The sequence below is a fragment of the Leucopleurus acutus genome (assembly GCF_964270905.1).
Source record: "Leucopleurus acutus genome assembly, chromosome: 13".
NCBI classification, from domain to species: domain Eukaryota; kingdom Metazoa; phylum Chordata; class Mammalia; order Artiodactyla; family Delphinidae; genus Leucopleurus; species Leucopleurus acutus.
Genome location: NC_139155.1, coordinates 75454088 through 75479224, shown reverse-complemented (window position 1 = coordinate 75479224; position 25137 = coordinate 75454088). Strand labels below are relative to the sequence as shown.

The 25137-nt window shown below is 54.5% G+C and overlaps 2 protein-coding genes across 4 annotated transcripts in view; one reads left to right on the top strand and one right to left on the bottom strand.

Moving 5' to 3' along the window:
- DTX1 (deltex E3 ubiquitin ligase 1) overlaps window positions 1-20576 on the top strand; it is a 36328-nt gene extending 15752 nt beyond the window's left edge. The window contains exons 2-9 of one of the 2 annotated variants that reach the window (XM_082852488.1): window positions 1775-2453; window positions 17162-17223; window positions 17582-17743; window positions 18046-18107; window positions 18738-18896; window positions 18991-19152; window positions 19243-19332; window positions 20070-20576. In XM_082852488.1, coding sequence (XP_082708614.1) covers window positions 1775-2453; window positions 17162-17223; window positions 17582-17743; window positions 18046-18107; window positions 18738-18896; window positions 18991-19152; window positions 19243-19332; window positions 20070-20294 — 1601 coding nt within the window. In that variant the 3' untranslated portion in view covers window positions 20295-20576. Of the gene's footprint in view, window positions 1-1774; window positions 2454-17161; window positions 17224-17581; window positions 17744-18045; window positions 18108-18737; window positions 18897-18951; window positions 19153-19242; window positions 19333-20069 lie in introns of both variants that reach the window. The other variant, XM_082852487.1, reaches the window with a different exon arrangement.
- Window positions 20577-22415: 1839 nt separating this feature from the next.
- The window catches only part of RASAL1 (RAS protein activator like 1), a 29985-nt gene continuing 27263 nt past the window's right edge, over window positions 22416-25137 (bottom strand). Inside the window, exons 19-21 of one of the 2 annotated variants that reach the window (XM_082852855.1) lie at window positions 24464-24584; window positions 23409-23485; window positions 22416-23155 (exon numbers count right to left, since the gene is read on the bottom strand). In XM_082852855.1, coding sequence (XP_082708981.1) covers window positions 23016-23155; window positions 23409-23485; window positions 24464-24584 — 338 coding nt within the window. In that variant the 3' untranslated portion in view covers window positions 22416-23015. Of the gene's footprint in view, window positions 23156-23408; window positions 23486-24462; window positions 24585-25137 lie in introns of those variants that run through there. The other variant, XM_082852856.1, reaches the window with a different exon arrangement.

Below are 25137 nucleotides of genomic sequence, written 5' to 3'. Positions count from 1 at the left end.
GGGAGAGGACATTGGAATCATCAGAGTAGAGACACTATTTGTCTTGATGGATCCTTTTAGCAACCTTATAAGGAAGGTGTGCTTGTGCCCATTTTAGAGATGATAAAACTGAGGCTCAGAGCCATTGAGTTGCCTGATCACAGACACACAGCTGGAAAGTTGGGCAGTTGGGGCTTGAAATGAGGTCTGTCTGCCTCCCAGCCCTGGTGCCCCACCCAGACCCTGTGCTCTGTGGCTATTCTCACCAAATCCTCCCAGCAGCCCCGTGTGAGAGGGGAGGGGTGGCTCATGGATTACCATCACCTTCATTTTCGAGATGGGGCCACCGAGCCTTAGGGAGACTTAAGGGACTTGCCCACAGTAGAGGAGCAGTCAAGCGTGCAGCCTTCCTGCCAGTGTGCCACGTGAACCAAAAGAATCTCTCCACACTGGCCCCAAGGCACAGGGCAGCCTAAAGGCACTGAGAAGTCTTGCAGCCTGGACCTTGTTCATCTCTTTTTAACCCAGTGTCCATGGAGCCTTGCTCTCAGAGAGCATCTAGAATTGGGAAGCACGGAGCAGAGGCTGGGAGCCAAATTTCAGGGCCCCTGTTTTTAAAATGGGAGCATGAATACCCACCTGGCTGGGGCCGTCATGTGGTTATGTTCATTTTGAATGACCACTCAGCACGAAGCCCTCCACAGAGCAGATAGGCAGCGTGTTTGCTAAAAGAAGGAACAAATAAACAAACAGATGCATGAAAAAAGGAATAAATAAGTGGATGAAGGAATGGACCAATGCAAGGATAGCAAAAGGCATGAAAGAATAAAATAAGCGAACTCAGAATGGATCGATATCTGAACGAATGAATTCATTCACACATTCAGCAAATATCTCGTGAACACCTACTGTGTGCAGGCGCTGGGGATACAGCAGTGAATAAAACGAAGTCCTTGCCTTGTGGCAGTGACATTCTAGTGGGAGGAGACAGACAGAAAGCAAGATATATATGTAACATATAAAGTATACCAGATGGAACAGGGAAGGAGAGAAGGGAAAGTAGGAATGTGGAAGGGTGCACATTTTTATATAGGATGGTCGTAAGTGAAGGAACGATTGAAATCATGGATAAAGTTGCTGAAGGAGAATAAGTGCAGGTATGAATGATGGCAGGCACGGGTGAATGAGCTGAGAGAATTATTGAATGAATGAACTGAGGAAGGCATGAATAAAGGAATGCACGAATGAAAGAATTAAGGAATGCATAAACGAACTTGTGCTTGAAGAAATTAATGAATGGATGGACTGATGAACGGATTACTGAATGAGTGAACTAATGAAGGAAAGAAGGACCATCAGTGTCGGCACGGTCGTGGCCTCCGTTGATCCCGGCTCCCACCCCAGGCTCTGACTCTGCTTCCCACCCCCTCCTTGTCTAAACAGCCCACACCCCCTTCTCCCTTCTCCTCCCCCAGGGCCTGTGATGGGCCACTGCTTCAGTGCCTGTGTTGACCCTTCAGTGGTGGGGGCAGCTTGCGACCCCTGCCCCCCTTGCTGACTTGCATCCCCGTCCTGACACCCCGCTTCCTTGCCTTTCACGCCCCCCTCCCCGGGCCCGCTCTCCTCTCGCCCCAACCCATATGTGCTGACCCTCAAGCTCGCCCCTGCCCGTACTGACCCTCCAGCCCATGCTGACCCCGGTGTTGTCCCCCGCCCCTCCGGCCTGTCCCGATCCCCCTGGCCGCGGATGTTAACGGCCCTCCAGTCCTGACTCCCGTCCCCCTTGTGAGCACAGGCACCATGCGGCCGGTGCGGCGCAACTTCTACGACCCGTCGTCGGCGCCGGGCAAGGGCATCGTGTGGGAGTGGGAGAACGACGGCGGCGCGTGGACGGCCTACGACATGGACATCTGCATCACCATCCAGAACGCCTACGAGAAGCAGCACCCGTGGCTCGACCTCTCGTCGCTCGGCTTCTGCTACCTCATCTACTTCAACAGCATGTCGCAGATGAACCGCCAGACGCGCCGGCGCCGCCGCCTGCGCCGCCGCCTGGACCTCGCCTACCCGCTCACCGTCGGCTCCATCCCCAAGTCGCAGTCGTGGCCCGTGGGCGCCAGCTCGGGCCAGCCCTGCTCGTGCCAGCAGTGCCTGCTGGTCAACAGCACGCGCGCCGCTTCCAACGCCATCTTGGCTTCGCAGCGCCGCAAGGCGCCCACCGCGCCCCCGCCGCCCCAGCCGCCGCCCGGAGGACCAGCGGGCACGCTCGCCGTGCGCCCCAGCGCCACCTTCGCAGGCGCCGCGCTCTGGGCCGCGCCCGCCGCCGGCCCCGCCGAGCCCGCGCAGCCCCTCAGCGCGTCCCCGCGGAGCCCGAGCGCCCCCAGCGGCGCGCCCACCCCGGGGCAGAACAACCTCAACCGGCCCGGGCCCCAGCGCGCCACCAGCGTGAGCGCACGCGCCTCCATCCCGCCGGGGTAAGCCGGGCCCTGGGCGCAGGGGTAGCTGCCCACCGGGGCTAGGAACAAAGAATTACAATAATAATTATAATAACCACAAGTAATATCTAGCATCTATTAAGTATTCACTTTGTGCCAAGCCTTAACTAAGCACCTTAACGCTCATTTATCTCCAGGCATAAGGACCCTGTGAGGTAGGGCGCGTCATCATCCCAATTTACAGATGAGGAAACTGAAGCGTGGGGAGAGTTAGTAACATTTCCCAGATCACACAATTCACAGTGATGGGTCCATAGCAGCAACTATAATGGTGTACAGTCCATGTTTATTATTTACCAAACTCTTTATCTACACCACCTCACTTATTACACACAAACACACCCTGAAATTCCACCATGCCCCTGCTACAGGTGGAGAGGCTGAGGCTGGGAGAGGTACGGCGCCTTCTGAGGGCCACCCAGGTGGAGAGCAGGGATTGGAATTCACACCAAGGATTCCAGGATTCTGTGCTGTGTTGTCTTCGAATTTTTGGAGGGTTTCCACCCCTGCCCCAGTCCATACCCATCTCATGTGGAGGCTCAAAGCAAGCATTAGGCCCATGTCCAAAACATTTCCCCTATAGGCCACGTCTAAATATCACCATCACTTGGGGCTAATACTGTGATTTTCAAGCTGGGCTTTAGGGACTCCTGGGGTGACCCGAGATAGTGGCAGGAGAGGGTGGTGGTTAAGAGGTCAGGCACACAAGAGCCAGCCTCTCTGCTCTTGTTTTAACCAGAGCAGCCCTTTTTGGAATCTCTTTTGTGAACTGGCTTTCCCAGCAGGATTTCACTGAGGAAGGGAACCCAGCTCACACCAACTTTGCAAGTCCCTGGGTTAAGGCATCCAGGCCCCGGGATGGGGACCCAGCGAGCCTGTCAGCTCCCCACCCTGGAGCCCAGGTTCAGTTGATCTCAGCAGAGGACCAGGCCCTGAAGTGGTGGGAGAGAGAGGGAGGGGCAAAGACCTCGACCTTGAGATAGACCAGAGGGAAAAGAGCAGCTGGGGTGTGGGTCGTGGTGCCCAAAAGGCGGAACGGGCACCAAAAGTCAGCTCTGCTCTAATTCCTCCGGCACGGCCCAGGAGAGCAACCGTGCTGATCTGACCTCAGCAAAGGCCAGGCATGGAGACAACCTCTGAGGTCACCGTATCCAGGTCTCCCCTTTCACCAACAGAAACTGAGGCCTGGGGAAGGGAAGGGACTCTGAATTAGGCTGCCCTTCTGAACCTTTGAGAATCTGATGGTTTGGGTTCAGATCCCCTCTTCGCAGCCACTCACGAGCTGTGAGGTCTGGGGCAAGTCCCTCCCCTTCACTGAGCCTCGGTTTCCTCATCTGTGAAATGGAAGCTGTGTGCCTGATCGTAGCACCTGTGTCGCAATAGTCCTGCAGTGGCAGCCAGGACTACCATTGTTATCCAGGAGGAGGGCTGGTGTGGGGGGCAGGGGAGCTGTGATTTTCCATGGGAAGGACTACAGCAACCACCGCCTGCCAGCCTCGCCCTCCCTTCCCCTCCTCGCCACCTTCCCCTCCAGGTCATTCCTCTATGGCCCGACCGTCCCAGTGCCCACAGAGAGGAGCCCTGAGGAGGTCAGGGAAAGCATCTTGGGGAAGCAGTGCGGGAGGGACTTACCCATCTGGGGATCACAGACAGGTTTTCACTGTGGCTCCTTGTAAATTGCAACCTGGCTCTGGCTCCCTTATGAAAAGAGAGGGTTGGAGGGCCCCAGAATGACAAGAAGAGTAGAACAGCAAGTTGGAGTAGGTGCAGGAGGGGGCAGAAGCGGGAATCCCAGGGGCCTTTGCTGCAAGAATTCAAGAACCTTCTCTCTGGGGCTATATTGTTGAAACCCACTAGTGGATTATGAAATCAGAAGGTTGTAACCAGAATTTTCTGGCAATGGAATGGAATAGAATAGAATAGAAAAGAAAATATTGGCATGTATCATACATAGTAACAGTAAGAATTGTTCTGTGAACCTTTCGCATGATTTCTACATGTGTTTAATGGGTCGCCAGGTGAAATGAATTTCTTAGTCACTGATGAAACTTTTGAAAGCCACTGTTTTAGGGCAAGCTGGGAATTGCTCAGTATCGGTTCTCCAAATGTGTACTGTGGGTGCATGTTTACAGAGACCAACAAGACAAACAGGGCCCAAACTGCCAGACATACAGCCAGCAAACGAGTAAATGAACACAATTGCTGGAGAGAGAGGGAAGTGCTGGGGAAGGTGGTGGGATGGGGTGGTGTGGTTGAGAGGGAACGGGATAGTCAAGGCAGACCCCACCGAGGAGGTAGGTAGCCGGGCCTGGAGAAAGGCTGTTCCAGACAGAGGGAACAGCAAGCCCAGCTTCAATGGAGCTTAGAGGACACGGCACGTTTAGAGAAGGGCTAGAGGTGTGGGGAGGCCTGGAGTGTGAGATGCCAGTGAGAACAGAAAAGGGCATCCCAGGCAGGGGCAGTGCAAGTGCAAAGGGGTGGGGGTGAGAATGAATCCAGCAGGTTCTGGAGACTGTGCAGGGATAGAGGTGGAACGGCAGGGGCTGAGATTTTTTCCGTGTTGGGAGTACAGAGCCAGATGGCAGGGCCTGAGGTGGGGCCTGGGCTTGGTGCTGCCAGCAGTAGGGAGCTATAGAGTGTGCTTGAGCTCACAAGGGCTCTGGAGAGAAGAAAGATTTCTCCCTGGGGTTGCTGATCATTAAACATGTCCTCCTCTGACCTGCCAGCACCCTGCTCTCCCCAGCCATGTGCCCCCTACCCAGTCTGTATCACTCCCCCTCCCCTTCCTGGGAGCTCTTTCTGACCCTCTCTGAGACCAGACATTGGCCTGGAAAGGGGACATGGGGGACTGATGGGGCTCCCTCGTCCCTCCCTGGCCATGTAGACCCTGCCCAGTCTCACCCCTGCCCCTCTAACAGACCCTCCCCAGCCAGACAGGCCTGGGTAGAGGCCCCCCAACCCTCATCTCCAAGGAACTCCAGCTAAAAATACCCCTGGTTCAGAGTGGGGGGGTAGGTACAGGACATGTGGAGTCTCCTGCTGAGTGAGGGGAGTGGAAGGAAGGAGGCATGGGGATGGCAGACCCTGGTTCCTCCAGACTGAAGCTTCCCGTTGCCAGGGCAACTGAGGCCCTGGTGCAGCCTATGATGGGAAAGGGATGGGGTCTCTGAGGAGCTAGGCAGCCAGGCCCCCCACTCCACCCTGATCCCCAAACCCCACAGAGCCCCTCATGGCCCTTCTCACGGTCTCTCTGCCTCTGTGTTTGTCTGTCATTGTGCCTGGGCTGCCACAGACTGGGGGGCCCAAACAACAGAAATGTATTGTCTCGCACTCTGGGGGCTGGAGGTCTGAGATCAAGGTGTCAGTAGGGTGGGTTTCTGGTGAGGCCTCTCTCCTTTGGCTTACAGATGGGCACCTTCTCCCTGTGTCTTCATGTCACCTACCCTCTGTACCTCTGTGTCCAAATTTCCTCTTTATAAGGGCACCAGCCATATTGATTAGGGCCCAACCTAATGACCTTGTTCATAACTTGATCACCTCTTCAGAGATCCTGTCTCCAAAGTGTCTGGGGGCTTGGGGGGCGTTAGGACTTCGACACCTGAGTTCTGGGGTGAACACAATTCAAGCCACAGCCGTGTGTCTGTGACTTTCCTGTTACACTTTCTGAGTCTCAGCCTGCCTTTCAGTCTCTCTCTTTCTCCCTGTGACTGTGTCTCCCTGTCTCTGTCTGTCTGTCTCTTGTTCCTTCTCTCCTGACTTTTTCTTTCCCTCTCATCAGCTCTCTCCCTCCCCTGCTCCCTTCTCTCCACCCTACCTCTCTCCTGCCGAGAGAGGTGCATGGCTTCACCCTCCCTGGCCTCAGTTTCCCCATCTGCCAAAAGGAGCTAAAATCGCCCCAGTCCGCACGTGCTGGCTCAGCAGAGCTGATGCGCGTGCAAATGCATTTCAAATCACCGCACACGATCCGTGTGCAAGGGAGGGGTGAACTCTGACATCATTCTTTGTCATCCTTCTTACCTCCCATCCTCATCTCAGGACAGAGGTCCAGGGAGGGGCACTGACTTGCCCCCAGGCCACACAGCCAGTGGGGCCAGAGTGTCCCCCTGGCCAGGGTTTTTTTCCACTCCCCCCGTGACGGGGCGAGAAGCCAGCTGGCAGCCGGGGCCTGGGGGACAGACACAGAGGGGTGGGAAAGATCCACCCTGTCACCTGAGAGGGCGGCATCCAGCACTTTGGAACACAGCTGTGGGACAGACTCAGAGTTTCCAGCCCACGTGGTGGAGGGGAGAGGGAGGGGGACAGCTGCAGGCCTGTTTCCATTTACTGAGCGCTCAGTACGTCCCAGGCTCCATCTCACGGCTTTTACATGCATCGCCTCTCTTGATGCACACAGAAACCCAAGGTGGCAGGTCCTATTATCCCCATTTTTCAGATGAGGAACCTGAGGCTCTGAAAGGCTGGCCCTTGATCAAGGTCACGTGATTAGGACTCTGATTCAAAACCCCAGTCGGCCACGGTACTGGGATATCCCACCCCGCTGTCTGCCCACTCCAAGTTTCCAGCCAGGGTCCCAGAGAGACCTGGCCCTGATTCTACAAGGTGTTGTGGAGTCCAGGGAGTAGATGGACCCACAGAGGCTGAGTTTGGGCCCAGCTTCTGTGTCTCCTCTCACTGTGTGACCCCAGTGGAGCTTATCGCCCTCTCTGGACCTGTTTTTGCACCTATGGAGTGGGGCTGCCAACAAAGACCAACATGGGGGCAGATATCAGAGCGCCTGCATTTTCAAATCTGGCCCTGCCCGTACATCCCTATCAGACTACAGTGTTGCCACCCTAATCAGCACCATCAAGATGCCATTTGAGTTTTGTTTTGTTTTTTTAAATTTTTTTTTTTTTTTTTTTTTGGCCGCGTCAGGTCTTAGTCACAGCACGTGGGATCTTTCGTTTTGGTGCATGGGCTCTTGGTTGCGGTGCGCAGGCTCCAGAGCGCATGGGCTCTGTAGTTGCAGCACGTGGGCTCACTCGTTGTGGCGCATGGGCTCAGTTGCCCCACGGCATATGGGATCTTAGTTCCCTGACCAGGGATCGAACCCGCGTCCCCTGCATTGGAAGGCGGGTTCTTAACCACTGGACCAGCAGGGAAGTCCTGCCATTTGAGTTTTCATACCTCTGGTTCTTAGCCTGAGAGCCTCTTCCTGTTTACTGGCCACCAGTGACTCCTTCTTTTACCAATCACTTGTTTATTTCTTTTGCTTCTCCTTCTCTTGGGCTCTTTATTACTTCCTTATTGATTTGCAAGCGCTTCTCCTGCATTAAGGGTATTAACCCTTTAACTGTCATCTTTCCCCAGTTTGCTATTTCTTTTTATCTTCTTTATAGCCTATGTTTGCTTTTTAATTAGTTCATCTTTTTATGTTCAGCAACTACTGTGCGCCAGGCACTGTCTGGAGCCCTGGAGATACAACCATGACCAAAACAGACAATCCCTGCCCTCCTGGAGCTCACATTCTAGTGAGAGACAAACAATAAACAAAATAAATACATTCTAGAATATGGTAGAGAGTAGTAATGATTACAGAGGTAAAATAAAGAAAGGAAGGGGTGCAGGGGGTGGTGGGAGGGATGTAATTGTAAACAAAGAGGTCAGAAAAGGCCTCACTGAGAATATAACATTTGAGAAAGGATTGAAGGAGGTTGAGAAGCAAGCCACGCAGAGAACTGGGGGGAGAGCATTGCAGACAGAGGGAACAGCTCGTGCAAAGGCCCTGAGGCAGGAGCAGGCCTGGTATGTTCGAGGAGGCCAGTGTGGCTGGAGAGGCTACAGGGGATGTGGGGTGGGAGAAGAGGCCAAAGATGAAATGGGGCCAGTCCTGCAGGGCCCCGAAGGCTGTGCTGAGGACTTCGGCTTTCACTCTGCGTGGGATGGTAGCCAGCGGGGTTGGGAGCTGGAGCCAGACTGGCGTGGCTCTGTTGTCACGGGTTCGATCTGTGTGGAATAGGCGGGGAGGCGGGCTTTGATGTGGTGGGTGTGTCTGGGTGTTTTCCTTCTTCTTTTTATTTCCTGCAGTGATTTTGCATTTATGTTTTGAAGAATCCACATTTTGTTTCTCCGGCTCTTTCCTGGGTGTTACTTTTAAATGCTTCAAAAGTAACCAAGTCCTGAAAGGCACAACATGAAAAGTCTCACCCTCACCGTGTCCTCAGGGGGCCCCTGGCCTGCCCACCCTCCCCCTTTTCCTGTCCTGGCTGGAGTGCCTTGGTTGTCACCCTGCCTCTCCTCTCGCTGGGCTCCCCCAGCGCCTCACCGCAAGGTCAAACCAAACTGCCCCAATCCCCCGCCCCCCAGACCTGAAGCACTTCCTGCCCTGCTCCCTGGGAGGCCAAACCACACACTCCTGTCTACGTGTCTGCCCCCGGCCCGGCCGTGGGAACCAACCGACAGCCCGCCCCTCCCCTCCCTTCCCTTGCCTGGGCTCCACCCCGGGCCGCGCCGACGGAGCAGGGAGACCAGGAGGGTGGGGGAGGGTGACACGGAGCCCCCAGGCCTCTGGATAAACCTGGGCCCTAAATGACAGCCACCCCTCAAAATATCGCTCTAGGGGGACTTTAGTACCGTTGAACCCCTAGGAGTGGACGGGGTCAGGGGTGAGAGGTCCCAGTTGACAGAGGGGAAACTGAGGCCCATAGAAGCTCAGCAGCTTGTTCAGGCAGGGGGTTGGGGGGGATGGCTGGAGCGAGGAAAGGGGAAGCGAGCCAGGCCGCTTGATGGTTTGTGGCTTTTGCTGGACCCATGGGGCACCCTGTCTCCCTGGAGCTTGTCGTGATGTTCTCAGGCTCTGCAGAGGGGTTGGGGGTGCAGACCTGGCTGACCCCGGACTATGGGGGTCAGGGGTTCAGGTACAGGACGGGTGGGCACTGAATGGGGGCAGGTGACAGGAGCAGGCCCAAGGAACAGGGGAGGGGGGGCCCATGCACTATTCAACTTCCTTTTCCCCATGACATGGCGCTCTCACTTCTGCCCCCTCCTCACCCACTTGGACCCATATGACTGAGGCATGAGCCTCCAGAGGCTCCCCAAGGGGCCATGGGGTAAGTGCCAGGTGTCTGGAGAGCATCTGAGGCCAATCAGAGGACCTGAAACCACCATCAGAGAATGTGACATGCCTGGGGCCTGCCAGGGGCATGGAGGAGAGGGAGAGGACAGGGAGGCCAGCCTAGGTTGTGACTTCCTGCGTTTCTGGGGTCCTGAACCCCCTTGTTGCTTGGGACAGAGAGGAGTGGCCAGAGCAGGCAAATGTATCCACTCATGAAGCCCTCAATGCAGGCCCCCCAAACCTGAGCCAGCTCCAGGGTCCAGGTCAAAGGCTTTGGCCCACCTCTAGGGCACAGAGGGCTCAGAAGGCTGGCTCAACTCCAGGTGACCCCACAGATCCGCCTGGTGGGCTCAGCTCTGGCCTCTGACTCAGAAACTCCAGGACCACTAACCAGCTGGTTGACCATCTGAAGCCACTTCCCCTCTCTGGGCCTCATTCCGATCATTTGCAAGATAAATGACAAACAGAATTCAGTTCATGGGCTGGCTCTGCTTGAATGGAAATGACTTCCTGGAGCACTCTTGACAAGGATTCTGAAGTTGCATTTTAACTTAATGGAAAGGAGTGCTAGGATTGATTGGTGATGCCTGCCATGGGTGCTAGATAGGCAGTAATGGTACCTATGTCATGTATTTGCCATCCCTGCTCCAACCTTGTCTCTGGGGGCACATTTGGTGTTAGAACTACTGATTCTTTTTCTTTTCCTTTTTTTTCTTTTTTTTTAATTAATTTTTATTGGAGTATGGTTGCTTTACAATGTTGTGTTAGCCTCCACTGCACAACAAAATGAATCAACCATACACGTACAGATATCCCCTCCCTTTTGGACTTCCCTCCCATTTATGTTACCACAGTGCATTAGGTAGTTCTATACAGTATGTTCCCATCAGTTGTCTATTTTATACATAGTATCAATAATGTATATGTGTCAATCCCAGTCTCCCAATTCCTCCTCCCATCCCACCCCTTTCCCACTTGGTATCCATACATTTGTTCTCTACATCTGAGTCTCTATTTCTGCTTTGCAAATAAGATCATCTGTACCATTTTTCTAGATTCCACATTTATGCATTATTATACAATATTTGCTTTTCTCTTTCTGACTTACTTCACTCTGTATGACGCTTTCTAGGTCCATCCACATCTCTGCAAATTACCCAATTTCATTCCTTTTTATGGCTGAGTAATACCCGTTGTATATATGTGCGACATCTTCTTTATCCATTCCTCTGTTGATGGACGTTTAGGTTGCTTCCATGTCTTGGCTATTGTAAGTAGTGCTGCTATGAACATTGGGGTGCATGTGTTTTGTTTTTTTTTTTAAATAAATAAATAAATAAATAAATTTATTTATTTATTTTTGGCTGCATTGGGTCTTCGTTGCTGCGCATGGGCTTTCTCTAGTTGTGGCAAGCGGGGGCTACTCTTCGTTGCAGTGCGTGGGCTTCTCATTGCAGTGGCTTCTCTTGTTTTTTTGAATTATGGTTTTCTCTGGATATACGCCCAGTAGTGGGATTGCTGGGTCATATGGTAGTTCTATTTTTAAGAACTACTGTTTCTAAGGACACCAGGCACCCCTCTGAAGAGACCAGAGAACTAGTAGACCGATTCCTTAATTGGCTCAACTCCTCCATTCAGTGCTTACTGAGTACCGATTTGCACCACGTTTCATCCTCAATCCTGGGGTCACAGGACTGGGTCAGAAGCTCACAGTCTGGTGGAAGAGATAAGAGTGGAACCCCACAACTAGGAAGCAAGACAGGAAATGTGTCCTCAAAAAAACAAAAGATAAACACAGTCCCCTGGGAATTCAACGAAGGAGTGGTTATGTATTTGCTTGAGGTCGATCAGAAAAAGCCTCATGAAGACAGTGACCTCTGAACCTGTCTTCAAAGGGAAGATTTGAATTGGAAATAGACAGTATGGACAGGCAGGGGAAACAGTGCGACAAAGGTACGCAGACAGGAAAGGGCAGGGAACAGTGTGAGGAACAGCAACTAGGAAAATCTCCCCAAGTTATCTCATCCTGCCCTTGAACATTGCCTCCCAGCCAGGGCAGGTATGAGGCATCTCTGTTTGCTCTTCTGTGGCAAAGGAAGGAGAGGGAAGCCAAACACCCTAACCCTCTTTCCCAAACTCGTCCTGGGGAGATTTTTTTCCTCAGATAACAGCCTCCTGCCTCAGTCTCTGAGCCAGGGTGAGAGAACTTGGTTTCGTGTCACATGGCTGAGAAAATAGACTCTGGAGTCTGACATCCTGGTCTCACATTTGGGCTCTACCACTTACTGGCAAGTTACCTCATCTCTCTGGGCCTCAGTCTCCCCCTCTGTAGAATGGGATATCACAGACTTATTGGGACGATTAGATGAGGGAGGGAAGGTCTACAACAGAGTCTGGGACATAGCGAGCTCTTGGAATTATTGACCCCTGGCCCATCTCTGTGTGGCATGTTCACTGAGACAGTTTCCGGGAAATGTCTGGGTTCCCCCAAACCTTGCCATGGAATCTCTGCCTTGAGTTGGATGGGGAGCATTTCTGGGAACTTCTTAGAGAAGCTTTGCTCGTGCTGTTCCCACGGATGCCCACTTAGTGTGCTCACTTCAGAATGAAAGTTGGCACAGAGTCTCCGAGGGCTAAAGGCTTCAGAGGGGCTTCTCTGGGGCAGCTGCTTCAAGGCTCACTTCCAACGTGTGCAAAAAATGCACGGGGAGATGGCGCCCGAGCACGTGAGCATGAGTCATCGGCTTGGAACATCCCCGCAAAATCCAGTCTTCCTTCCTTCCTTCGTGCAACAAGTGTGTCTTGACAATCTACTATGTGCCATGTACTCGCGGCGATGGCAGGTGGTGAGGAAGGTCTTTCTACCGAGGCAGCGCTGAAGCAGACCTAAGGGAGCCACTCAGCATCTGCGGGAAAAGCCTTCAGGCGGAGGGCACAGCAAGTGAAAAGGCCTTGAAAGGGCTCAGCATTTTAGAGCAGAGGTGTGTGGAGTAGAGAGATGGAGGGGGTAGGAGATGAGGTCACAGAGGCAGGGAGGGCCTGGTCATGCTGAAGACTTTATAATATCAGGCTGTGATTAATGCAATGACAAAAAACATTAAGTAAGGTAAGGGCAAAGGCAGAGGGCTTCTCTAGAATAAAGTGGAAGGGAAGATCTCGGATAGGGTGACATTTGAGCAGAAACCTGTGTTAAGTGAGGGAGCAGAGCATGAGGATAATCTGGGGGAGGGCATTCTGGGAGAGGAATCAGCAAGTGCAAAGGCCCTGGGGTGAGGATGGGCCTGGTATGTTTGCAGAATGGCAGGGAGACCGGGGAGGCTGGGGTGGAGTGGGTGAGGGGTGAGCACAGGAGAAACAGAGTTCAAGGGGTAGGTACTGGCTATACTGCATATGGTAAAGAGATTGGATTTTACTCTAAGCAAGGTAAGAGCCACAGGGGATTGAGGGCAGTGGGAGGAACAGGATCTGATGCAGGGGTGGGCAAGGCAGCGGGACCCATCCCTGCCCTGGGGCAGCCAGGGCTGGCTTCTGGTCAGAGCAGATTTCAAGGCCTGAAGGATTCCTCTGACCCTTTGCCAGGCAGGGCCTCAAGAGGGCGGAGCAGAGAGTGAAGGCCGGCCCCCCTTCCGGGAGGCCTGTGGGCAGCAGTCTCCTGTCCAGGGCAGGAGGATGTTCTCACTGACTCGGAGGAAACAGCACATCCCACATCAAAAAGGGGCCTGGGTGGCTCCCACGCTCTGGCATCGTGGGAACCCAGCAACCCTGGGTTCTCGCAGGGGGCCCGCAGATTGAGAGAGGCTGGGGGCCACCTGGGGACTGTCCCCCAGCTTGCCGACGGGTAAATAAAAAACAGCCCCACCATCACGCCCCACTCACAACCCTCCTCCCAGGAGCAAGACTGACTTTTGTAACCCAGGGCTCCGTGGTTTTTAAAGCGTGCCTGAGATTGAAGGGCTGCTAAGATCTAAAATATTCCCTTTCTGGGGTCCCTCCTGCCTAACTCCGTGGCCAAAGGCTCAGCAAGACCAGTGTCATGAGCTGGACCAGACTTCGGGCATTATATAGACCTGGGGTAGCCAACTGTCCTTGCTGATTGGTAGAGGCTGCCTGGAGAGCTGTGCTGATGATTCTGCTTGGCTTGAGAAAGTGCTGTGATGGATTAGTGATGCCTGCCACAGGTAGGAGACAAGAAGTGGTGGTACTTGTGCCAAATACTTTTCTTTCCACCATTTTACAGATAGCCCTGGAGAGAAGGAAGGATGTTTTCTCATGAGATAGACATGAAGGAAGGAAGGGGATGGGAAGACCTGGATATGTAGAGGACCTTAACAGTGTGTCTACACTAGAAGTGTTTTAGGGACTTCCCTGGTGGTCCAGTGGTTAGGACTATGCATTTCCACCGCAGGGGGCATGGGTTCAAACCCTGGTCAGGGAACTAAGATCCTGCATGCCTAATAATAATAATAATACACTAGAAGGGCTTCCCTGGTGGCACAGTGGTTGAGAGTCTGCCTGCCAATGCAGGGGACACGGATTCAAGCCCTGGTCTGGGAAGATCCCACATGCTGCGGAGCAACTAGGCCCGTGAGCCACAACTACTGAGCCTGCGCATCTGGAGCCTGTGCTCCGCAACAAGAGAGGCCACGACAGTGAGAGGCCCGCGAACCGCAATGAAGAGTGGCCCCCACTTGCTGCAACTAAAGAAAGCCCTCGCACAGAAACGAAGACCCAACACAGCCAAAAATAAATAAATTTTAAAAATAAATAAAATAATAATACACTAGAAGTGTTTTGAAGGACAGTTCAGGAGAAGGAGAAGCTGGAGGTGCCTCCACGCTTTCCTGTAAGAGGACGGGGAGGGATGAGACTAGGGTGGTAATGCCCCTGCAAGGAAGGTCCTGGAGGATTATGACAAACCCTGGGAAGGGGCAGATGCGTACTCAGCCCCCATCCCTTGGGTCCCAGCAGGCTGCTGAAGGAGAAAATTAGGACACCTCTGCTCTCACCCCTGCACCAAACTATGAACTTTATGTGTTTTAACTCATTGAACCTCCACAAGACTCTATCCCCATTACAGATGGGGAAACCGAGGCACAGCATCTTTCCCCCCTCCCACACCTCAGCTGTCCAGCCCCTGGGGGCCCCCAGGGGTACCTACCCTCTGCTGCGCCTCCCTCACAACTCTGGGTCACCAGAGTGTTTGGTGACCCTGATGTCTGCTCCAGATGCTGCCACCCCCAGTAAGAGGGGTCTGGGAGGAGTGCCCCGGCCGACCAGGTGTAAGCCCGTGCCGCTGGGCAGCCACAGAATGGACGGCTGTGTGTAGTGCGTGCGTGTGTGTTACTGTGTGTGTAAAGTGTAAGTCCCCCAGCCGAGCGTCTACCTGTCATTGCTGGGGAGCATGGGTCATGGTGTCTGTGTGTCCCCACGTGCAGGTGGCAGGGTCCCTTTGCAGGCTGCAGACTGCTGGGTGCTTGTGAAGACCAAGGTGCCTTTACCCCGAATTTGGGGGAGGGGCGGCTGTGGCACGAGAAGAGTCCACTGACTCTTCTCCTGTCCAGTTCATTGTCCTCATGGTGTGTGCACGTGGTATCTCTGTGTGTGCTGTTCCCTGGAGTGTGTGTGTACATGTTTGTATGGTGTTCTCCATGCAGAGGTGTATCTGTATGAACCTGTGTGTGTTCATGGGGTGTGTTCCCTGAGGTGTGTCTCTGTGTACCTCTGTATGTATGCATGCATGGTGTGTACTGCCTGGTGTGTGTGTGTGTTTGCATGCAAGCGTGTGTGGCACGCTCCCGAAGTATATGTGTGCCTGTGTCTGTATCTATGTACAGGGAGGGGGCTTCCTGGATTGTGTGTGCATGCCTGTGTGTGCGTGTATCTATCGTGTGTTCCCTGGAGCATGTGTGTACATGCATGGGGGGCATGTTTTCAGGAGTGTGTGCCTGTTTGAGCAGTGTTCTCCGTCTGTGTTTGTGTGTGTGTGTGTGTATGTGTGTGTGTGTGTCCTTGTGCATTTGGCGTGTTCTCCAAGTGTACGTGTGCATGTATATATAGCCCATGTTCCCCAGGGGTATGTGTGTGTGTGTTTCTGGACCCACTGCAGCAGCATGAAAACCTGCCAAACGTACTATTTGCTTAAAGACACTTTCCAGCCAGCTTCCTGGTGCCGACTGTACCTGCTGGGGCAGGTGTCCAGGCAGCACTGGCCAGGCTCAGACCTGAGCAGGCAGGCAAAGGGGGCTGCAGCAGCTCCTTCCCCAGCTGTCACTGCCCGCATCCCTTCCTGCACTTCCTCCTGGCACATCCCCAAGCCCCTCAGGCTGCCCTGTGGCTTTTATTACACTCCTTCTCTTCATCAAAACTTACCCTTCCATGCCCATCAACAGGAAGATACCAGTTCATGCACAAAACTAAGCCCTGAAGTCTAGACTCAGGCGGGCACACTGTACAGATCACAACAAGATTTCTCCTTTATTGTCATCCCCATTTTACAGCTAAGAAAACAGAGGATCACAGAGGTTAAGTGACTGTCCCAAGCTTATCACTGCAATACTTTCATGTTTTCCTATCCAAGATGGAGAGAAGTTACACTGTAACTTAACCGGGTTCAGGTGCAAGAGAGGTGAAATTAGCCGGGATTACACAGCGATGGTGATGATGGTGGTGATGACTGTTAAAGCTATTAGAGTCTTTATTAGATACCAGGAATTGTGCTCAGCCCTTGACATGTAGAATTTCATTGACTCTTCACAGCAAACTTAAGGAAGGTGCCACATTATCCCCATTTTACTGATGGGGAAACAGGTTTATGAGAGGTGTGATGATGTGTCACGTGTCATCCAGCTGCTTAACGGTGGAGTTGAAATAGGAAAGTAGCTCTGGATGATTCCAAAAGCCAGACCTCTTTGGAGGGAAGGGCAAAGAGGGGAAGCAGGCTACATTTTCCTAGGGCCTCTTCATTTGAAGAGGTGACAGTGCCTTAGTCACAGGAACTGACATCAGTAAATATTCCAGAGGGGGGAAATGTTCATCATCGAATGTCTTTGGGAAACCTGGATTTACCATTGCTAACCATATTTCCTTATGCAGGACTTATCAGAGCCTTTAATATGCCCATATGTGTTGTGAATTTCCAAGTGGGACAGTGAAGTGTTTCCTAACTGATCCCTAGATCCTCCTTTCCCAGAACCTTTTACGGGGATCAGTGCTCCACATGGCAAGGTTTGAGAGCAGCTAGAATGGCTAAATCACAAATCGTTGGGGTTCAGGCACAGCGGCCAATGAAAGGGAGCAGCTGGGAGCCAAGTGCTCCCACCAGGGAGGAGGCCAGCCGTGGAGTAGGGGAGGGCCAGTACTAAGTCTAGGGGTTCATTCCGTTATCACAGGGGCGGAGGTCCTGCTCACACCGAACCCCATAATAGAAGGATGTCAGAGTAGGAATGGAGTTCCCTGGTGGTCGTTCTAGATAACTGGGACAGGCACAAACGGGTCAGAGTATGGCCACGAGCCAGAGCCAGAAGGCAAAGCGGAGTCCCCTGATCTTCTGGTGCGGGGGGGGGCGGGGCTGCAGCCTCTTCTCTTCTCCCCTCAGGGTCCCTGCGCTCCCGGTGAAGAACTTGAATGGTACGGGGCCAGTCCACCCGGCCCTGGCAGGTGAGTCCAGTCCAGGACGGGAAAGAAGGGCGGGGCCCACAAGGTGGCAGCCCCACCTCCCGGCCCCTTGGCCCGTCCCCTTGGAGGGCGTGGCCAAGAGGACACACCCCCTGCCTTTGGGCCATAACACTGGGGTCCATGGGGCCCGCAGAAGGGACTCCACTCGGCTTCAACCTTGGGTGGGAGCTAAGTGGGCGGGGCCCATCGGGCACCCCACCCACCCATCTGAGGATTCCTGGGCTTACCAGATGGGCGGAGTCTGGGGAGAGACCCCATGGGTCCACGCGATGTTGGGAGAGCAGGGCGGGCGGGACCTGGATGAGCATCCCGCCCCCTGACTGTCGCCGCCGCCCCCCAGGGATGACCGGGATCCTGCTCTGCGCTGCGGGGCTGCCCGTGTGCCTGACGCGGGCCCCCAAGCCCATCCTGCACCCACCGCCCGTGAGCAAGAGCGACGTGAAGCCCGTGCCAGGCGTGCCCGGGGTGTGCCGCAAGACCAAGAAGAAGCACCTCAAGAAGAGTATGCCTCCCGCGCCCGATCCTGACCCCTGACTTGACCCCACTAACCTTTGACCGCAACCCCTCGGGCCCTTCAACTCCAATTTGGTCTAAAGACTTGTGACCCCATCTCAGTTCTCGTTCCCTGACCCCATTCGCCACCAACTCCGATTACATCAAACCTCAAGCAACCCTTGACATGTGACTCCTGCCAACCCTTACAGCTTCTGACCCCACCCCTCTGACCCGTGACCCTGTCCTCGGCCAAGCTCTCAGGACTAGACTCTGGGTACCCTCAAGCCCACCCCCACTCTGTCCTTGCAGGTAAGAACCCTGAGGATGTGGTCCGAAGGTACATGCAGAAGGTGAAGAACCCACCTGATGAGGTGAGCCCCTAGGGGAGGGTACCTGTGCGGGGGACAGGCAGCCTCACCTCCAGAGATGGAGAGCCCAGCCCTCACCTCCTCACCTGGTTCTAGGTGTTACAGTCTCTTCTCCCAGTTTGTGGGTTTGCCTTCTCACTTTCTTACAGCGTCTTTTGATGAACAGAAATGCTACGTTTAACAGAATAACACCGATCAATCTTAGTTTTGCAGCTTTTTTTTTTTTTTTTGGCTGCGTTGGGTCTTCGTTGCTGCGCGCGTGGGTCCTTTCCAGCCGCAGCAAGCGGGGGCCACTCCTGCCTCGGCGCGCAGGCCTCTCACCGCAGCAGCCCCTCCCGTTTGCAGCTTATTTTTACCCATATTTTCCACCAAATGTGTTTAAGTTTTGCTTTTGATCGTTAAGCCTTTAATCCTTCTGGAGGGGCGTGTGAGCAAGCCATCTCTTCCTCTGCATGTGTCTGAATTCAGTACCTGGGGGTGTCCTCTCCTTTTTATAGATGGGGACCAGAGAGGGGGCGGTCTCTTGCCCTTGGGGGATAGGGGGTCTGGCCCCTGCCCAGGAGCAGCGCTGACTGGGGAAGGGTGTCCCGCCCTCCCCAGTCCTCAGTCTCCCATCTGTGCCCCCTCCCCCAGGACTGTACCATCTGCATGGAGCGGCTGGTCACAGCCTCCGGCTACGAGGGCGTGCTTCGGCACAAGGGCGTGCGACCTGAGCTCGTGGGCCGCCTGGGCCGCTGTGGCCACATGTACCACCTGCTGTGCCTCGTGGCCATGTACTCCAATGGCAACAAGGTGGGCTGGGTGGGGCAGTGGGTGGGGAGTAGGCAGGGGGGCCGGGCGGGGCCAGGACACCTGGGGACTTCACAGCCACTCTCCCCCACCCCAGGATGGCAGCCTGCAGTGCCCCACCTGCAAGGCCATCTACGGGGAGAAGACGGGCACCCAGCCACCCGGGAAGATGGAGTTTCACCTCATCCCCCACTCGCTGCCTGGCTTCGCTGACACCCAGACCATCCGCATCGTCTACGACATCCCCACAGGGATCCAGGTGAGCCCCCGGGCCCCTAGCGTTGAGCCCTCCCGAGGCCACCGCCACCGCCGCTGTCTGCGGTTCAAGCCCCTGCTGCCTCTCCCACAGGGCCCCGAGCACCCCAACCCAGGCAAGAAGTTCACTGCAAGAGGCTTCCCACGCCACTGCTATCTGCCCAACAACGAGAAGGGCCGGAAGGTGGGTGCTGTGAGGGCGCGGGGATGTGGGAGCAGGCTGGGCCCCCAGCCGCCATCAGCTGGACCTGTGGTCCCCGTTCTCCCCAGTCCCTGCACCAGCACTGACCATAACCACCCAGTGTGTGTGTGTGTGTCTGTGTGTCTGTGTTTGTGTGTCTAGCCCTGCCAGTCGCCTCACACACCTCATCTCATTCACCAGCCCGCCTCACACACCTCATCTCATTCACCAGCCCGCTGAAGTCAAGGTCTTGACCTCCTTTTAGAGATAAAGAAACGAAGCCTCAGAGAGGGCAAGTAACTTGCCCAAGGTCACACAGCTAGCAAACAGTGGAGCCTGGATTTGAACCCAAGGAGTCTAGGTTCTTCACTGCCACGCTAGAGACTGTCTGCTTTTACTTTTTGTTTTTCAAGAGAAGCCAGAAATTCTGATTTTCACGTGAAATCCCCAGGTTTTTGAATATTGCCAACGAAGTCACAAAGTGGCTCTTTGACACAGCATGAGGTCCAAACCAAACACAGCTGAGGGCCATCAGTTTGAGACCCTTCGCCCCAAAGAAACAGGCTGATAACATGGAAAGTGCTTTTACTGAGGGAGCTCAGAGTGGGAGTCAGTCTAGGGAAGGAAGTGGCCAAGCTGGGCAGCCGCAGGGAATCCTGCAGGGGAGCCACAGTGTGGTCAGGGAGGGACTCCAGCTGTGGGTGGGGCTGGCTGTGACCCTTGCCTGCCCCGCCCTCCAGGTGCTGAGGCTGCTCATCACCGCCTGGGAGCGGAGACTTATCTTCACCATCGGCACATCCAACACCACGGGCGAGTCGGACACCGTGGTGTGGAACGAGATCCACCACAAGACCGAGTTTGGATCCAACCTCACGGGCCATGGCTACCCAGACGCTAGCTACCTAGACAACGTGCTGGCAGAGCTCACAGCCCAGGGTGTGTCCGAGGCTGTGGCCAAGGCCTGAGGCCCAAGGCTGTCCACCTTCCCTCCTGCTTTGCCCCTGGTCCAGCACATGCAGCACATGCCTCCCTCCGCCAGGTGTGTCCTGGCGGCCCAGGTTCAGGGCTGGGGAGGAGCCTGCAGGAGGAACCAGAAGCGTTCCCGGGATTTGGCTGGTAGCAGTTGGGATGATGGGAGGATGGCGGGCCAGCCGGCTTCGACCCTAGCTACCTGAGAGGGTCGCAAGGGTGTACCGGAAACCACAGCAACCTCCCTACCAAAAAGACAGAGAGCCCCACCCCCTCACGCAAACACACGTGTCCTGTTGAACACATGCACGCACACCCACGTGCCTCTACTTACCCCCAGACTGGGGGGGAAGAGACAGAAAGACCCCTGTGATGATACTCCATGTGGATTCCCATCTGTGTCTCTATCGCATCTGTACAGGCTTGTCTGCAAACAAAAGGACTCGGGTCAAGCACTTGGGGGCCTGGTGAGGGTCCGGGAGAAAAGGGGGCACTTGGGAGCCTCAGCCTCCCCCCATCTCTGCCACCCGCTGATGGGCAGTTGTGGGCCCACAGGGTGGAAGCTCCCAGAATATTCAGCAGTTTTGCAAAGGGGCGGGCCAGGGAGACAGACGAGGAGAATCTTATTTTGTGCTTGTGTCTCTTCATCCTTCTGCGACCCTGACCTCCTTCTTCTCCCCTGCCATCCCCAGGCCTTATGTCTGTCCCTGATAAAGGCACTGTTTTCCTTTCCTCCCCACCCCATTCTCTCCACCAAATCGCTCCCAATGTCAAGATCCAAAGGCTGGAGCATCTGGCTTCAGGAGTGAGACAAGGAGGGCCTGGCTTAGGCCAGCAGGTTTAAAAAGCAGACCGGACAGCAAAGAGTCCATTTCCCTTTCCTTGGAAGTGGGCAGCGGGGTGGCTGATGGTCTCGGCCAACCAGGGGCCTGTTGCCCAGGCAACTCACCAGCTCTGCCTCTGTTGATTGGCTGCCACGGCGGAAGTCAGCCAAGATTTAAAGGGACGCCAGTGATTGCTCTTCTGAAAATCTACCAGTCCCACTGTGGGTGGAGAAATAAATGGTCTTTCTCCTCCTCCGCTGGGTCTTTTCCTGTCAAGAAGGGGTGTGCGTGGCTCTGTTTCTGGGGGCTTTCGGTCCATCCCATGGGGGAGCTTGCAACAAAATGATGACCCAGGACCATTGCCCCGTCAGCCTTGGGCAGCTGGAGATGGAGGGTCCCCATACTTCTCTTGTCCTGGGGCAGGCAGGGGGTGTGATGGTGGCAGAGGCAGACCCTCCCAATCCTAGTCCCCAAGAGGGCACAGGTGAAAGCTCTGCTCTCAAGCACGCGCACGGCAATGCACACAGCTGCTCCCTGGTACAATTACTAGGAACCAGGAACTCGGGCTGGGAGCTGCCAGCCTCCTGGAAAATATGGAGGAGTTGGGAGACGCCGTGATCGGCTCGTTGGAACTTCAGCGCCCCAGCCTCTGCCCTCAGGGAGGAGGACCAGGTTCTGTCTAGGGAGAGACAGGGACGTATCCCGGGATCTGCAGCAAGTCTCCTGTCAGTCTCTGCAACATCCCAGGATGCTAGGAGGCTGTGGTGGACGCCACGGCTCCAGGCGACCCCTTCCGGCCACGCTCAGGATAGCACTGCATCTGGTCCATGTTACCGCCACCACACCCCACTCCCCCAGCCAGATAGGCTCAGGTTTCTGTCCTACCCTCTAGTCACACAAAACTGGAAATGAGTCTTTGGAGGCCCTTCCAATTCTGCCAGTTGGGTGTTCCCAAACACTTTACCTTCTGTGATTAATTCTCAAACAAAATCTCACCTCAATATACAAAATCACCCAGCCCCATAGTCCTCAAATCTCATGTGCATACACATCACCTGTGGAACTTGTTTCAAACCCTGATTCCTGCCCTCACGCTCCCTCAGATGCTGATTCAGGAGATCTGGGGGTGGTCCCAGAAATCTGCATTTCTAGTAGACAACCTGAGGGTGGGCTTCGAACCACAGTCTGAGAAATCCCTCCCTGGCTCCCACGCTATCCCCATGGAACCCATTTTGAAAACCACACATCTAGACTCACTCCCTCCTCATTTTATACAGGGTAAACTGAGGCTCAAAGAGAGGGAAAGAGCCTGGTCCAAAGTCTCCCAAGGGTCTGAGTCACGCACGCTGGGCTCTCGGCCTCAGTTATTCCTGAGGGCACCTGATTCTGGAGGCCTGTGGTTAGGATTCTCGGCCAAGGACAGGGTTCAGGAGGATCAATGTGGCTACAGGGATTGGCAGACATGAAAACAGAAGGGCTGGGCCTGTTTAGTGCCTATCTGGGGCAACAAGGCCACATGGGCATCAGGGATTCAGGTACAGCCGTATCCAGCAGCTCAGGGCCAGGCTGGCCGTGTCAGTGTGGGTAGAGGCCAGTCCTGTGAAGCAGAAACCTCAGGCTGAGACAAGTGGGTCAGGTTCCTTATTCCATCCACTCCAGAGTGCCTCAACCCAGAGGGTAAGACTCATTCAGTGCAAGGATGGTCCCCTGCCAAAGGGTTTCCATGCCTGGGTCCTCAGCTTAGGACACATGGGATTAGGATATCTCCAGGAGCCTGCAAGGCACAGCAGCCACGAGGTACCAGACAGCCACGAGGAGACTCCTGGGCCAGGGGACGCTGAGAAGGGCCCACCGGCTCTTTTCGCCTCCTTTCAGGTTGGCTCTGGCGTGTCCTCAGGGCCTCAGGGGGCCTGGGGCCACCTTCCGCTGCTCCTGAGCCTGGAACTCCTTGTGGGCTTGATCCAGGTCTGTGAGCACCTCCAGCAGACGGGCAGCTGCCTCTCTCTGGTGAGCCAGGGCAGCAGGACAGGCCCCTGGGAGAAAGAAAAGGAGGCCACAGGGGCTCAGTGAGGCCAGGGCAGGCTGCTGTAATTCAGATCCAGTGGCTTCCTCAGGCCCCATATGTGCCTGGTGCCCTGAGATCCTAACATGTGCCAGGGCCGCATACACACAGCCCTCTGGTGGACTGGAAAGAGGAGAGTGGGAGGGGAGGACAGGGCGGGGTGCTGAGCAAGTTGTGGGAGGTATCAGAGAGGGCAAAGAAAAGGGACCTCCTTATCCCCTTACCTTCTGTGGCACTGGAGCCCTTCTCTGTGTCTGCCTCGGGAGTCATATCCAGGGTGGAATCCTCCAGGAATTTCATCCTGAAAGTTAAGAGGGAGAAAACCAAGCTGGTTCCTGAGTCCCAGTGCTGCTCTCGAACCCAGAGATTCTGCTGGTTGACGGAGACATTACAGGTTCCCACTAAACCATCATCATCATCACAGCAAACATTTATAGCATGTCAGATCCTATTCTAAGCCCTTTACATGTATAAACTCATTTAATTAGCACAAAACACATGTAGGTACTTACTGTTAGCTCCGTTATACAGATGATCACTGAGACACAGAGAAGTAAAGTAACTTACCTAAGGTCACAGAGCATAATAATAATGGTTACCCTTTATTGAAAGCTAATTATGTGGCCAGGCACCTACAAAGTGCTTTACCTGTATTAGCTCATTTGTTCCTTAGGACAACCCCATGAGGTATGTACAATTGGTACCCTTATTTTCCAGATGAGGAAACTGAGGTAGAGAAGGTAAGCAACTCGCCCGAGATCACACAGCCAGTGAGTAGCCAGTCCAGGATTTGAACCCAGGCAGGCCAGCTTCAGAACCCACACTATGAGTTGGAACACATCTCCGTCACTGAATGACAGTGATCCTGAGGCCAGCCAGCAAGGTGGAGGGACACATCCAAGCTCTGTGCCCTCTGTCTCTGGAGTCCTGGGTATCAAAAGACCCCAAGATCCATGGGACTTCCCTGGCGGTCCAGTGGTTAAGATTCTGTGCTTCCAATGCATTGGTGCGGGTTCGATCCCTCATCAGGGAACTAAGACCCCACATGCTGCGTAGCATGACCAAAAAGTAAAAATTTAAAAAAAAAAAAAGATCCCAAGATCCAGTTCCACATTAGGGTCCACCTGAGGATGCTTCCCCGTCCTCCCCTGGAGCCTGCGCCCCTGGAAGCTCATCAGATGCACATGGAAAGAAAGAACATGTGGACGTGGGGAGGGCACAGTGGGTAGCTGCCCCAGCAGGGCACAGTGAAGTGGGTTGGGTGGTGGGGAGGACCCACCTGAGCCCGTCCCGCCCTAGAAGCAACTGCCGATACACCATTTGGGTCTCAGCGTCGGGATCCAGCGGGTCACTCCAGTCCCCCAGGGTGACGGCTGAGTGTGTGCGGCTGCAACCGGCAGCTGAGGGGAACACGGCATCATCATTAACCTCCCATTCCCCTTTCAGAAGCCCCATGGCCAAGCCCTGCCCCTCTGCCTCTAAAATCACCCTTCAAACCTACTACTTCCCTCAGCCCCACTGCCTCAACCTTCGCCCAGAAGAGCCATAGTCTCACTTCTCTCCATCCCCCTCCCACATTCTACGCTCCAGCCACAGACCTTTTTCAATCCTTCAGCCCACATTTGCTCTGCCTGAAACACTTCCTTCCTCCAACTTCACTACTTAACTCTTATCCTTCTCAGGTCACATTTAAGTGGCACCTACTCCAGGAAGCCCTCCTTGCTGTCCTACCCTGGGGCTGGGTCAGAGGTGTTCTCTGGAGTCTCAAAAGCCGCACCTTGGCACTTGTAACACTGTATTACAATGGTCTGGTTATTCACTTGTTTTCCTTGAGAGCAAGCCTGACGTCTGTGTACCACTAGACGCCTGGTGTATAGTGGGTGCTTGAAAGATATCTGTGTGCCAGGCAGTGTTCTAATCGCTTTGCATATGTCAACTTATTTACTCCTCACA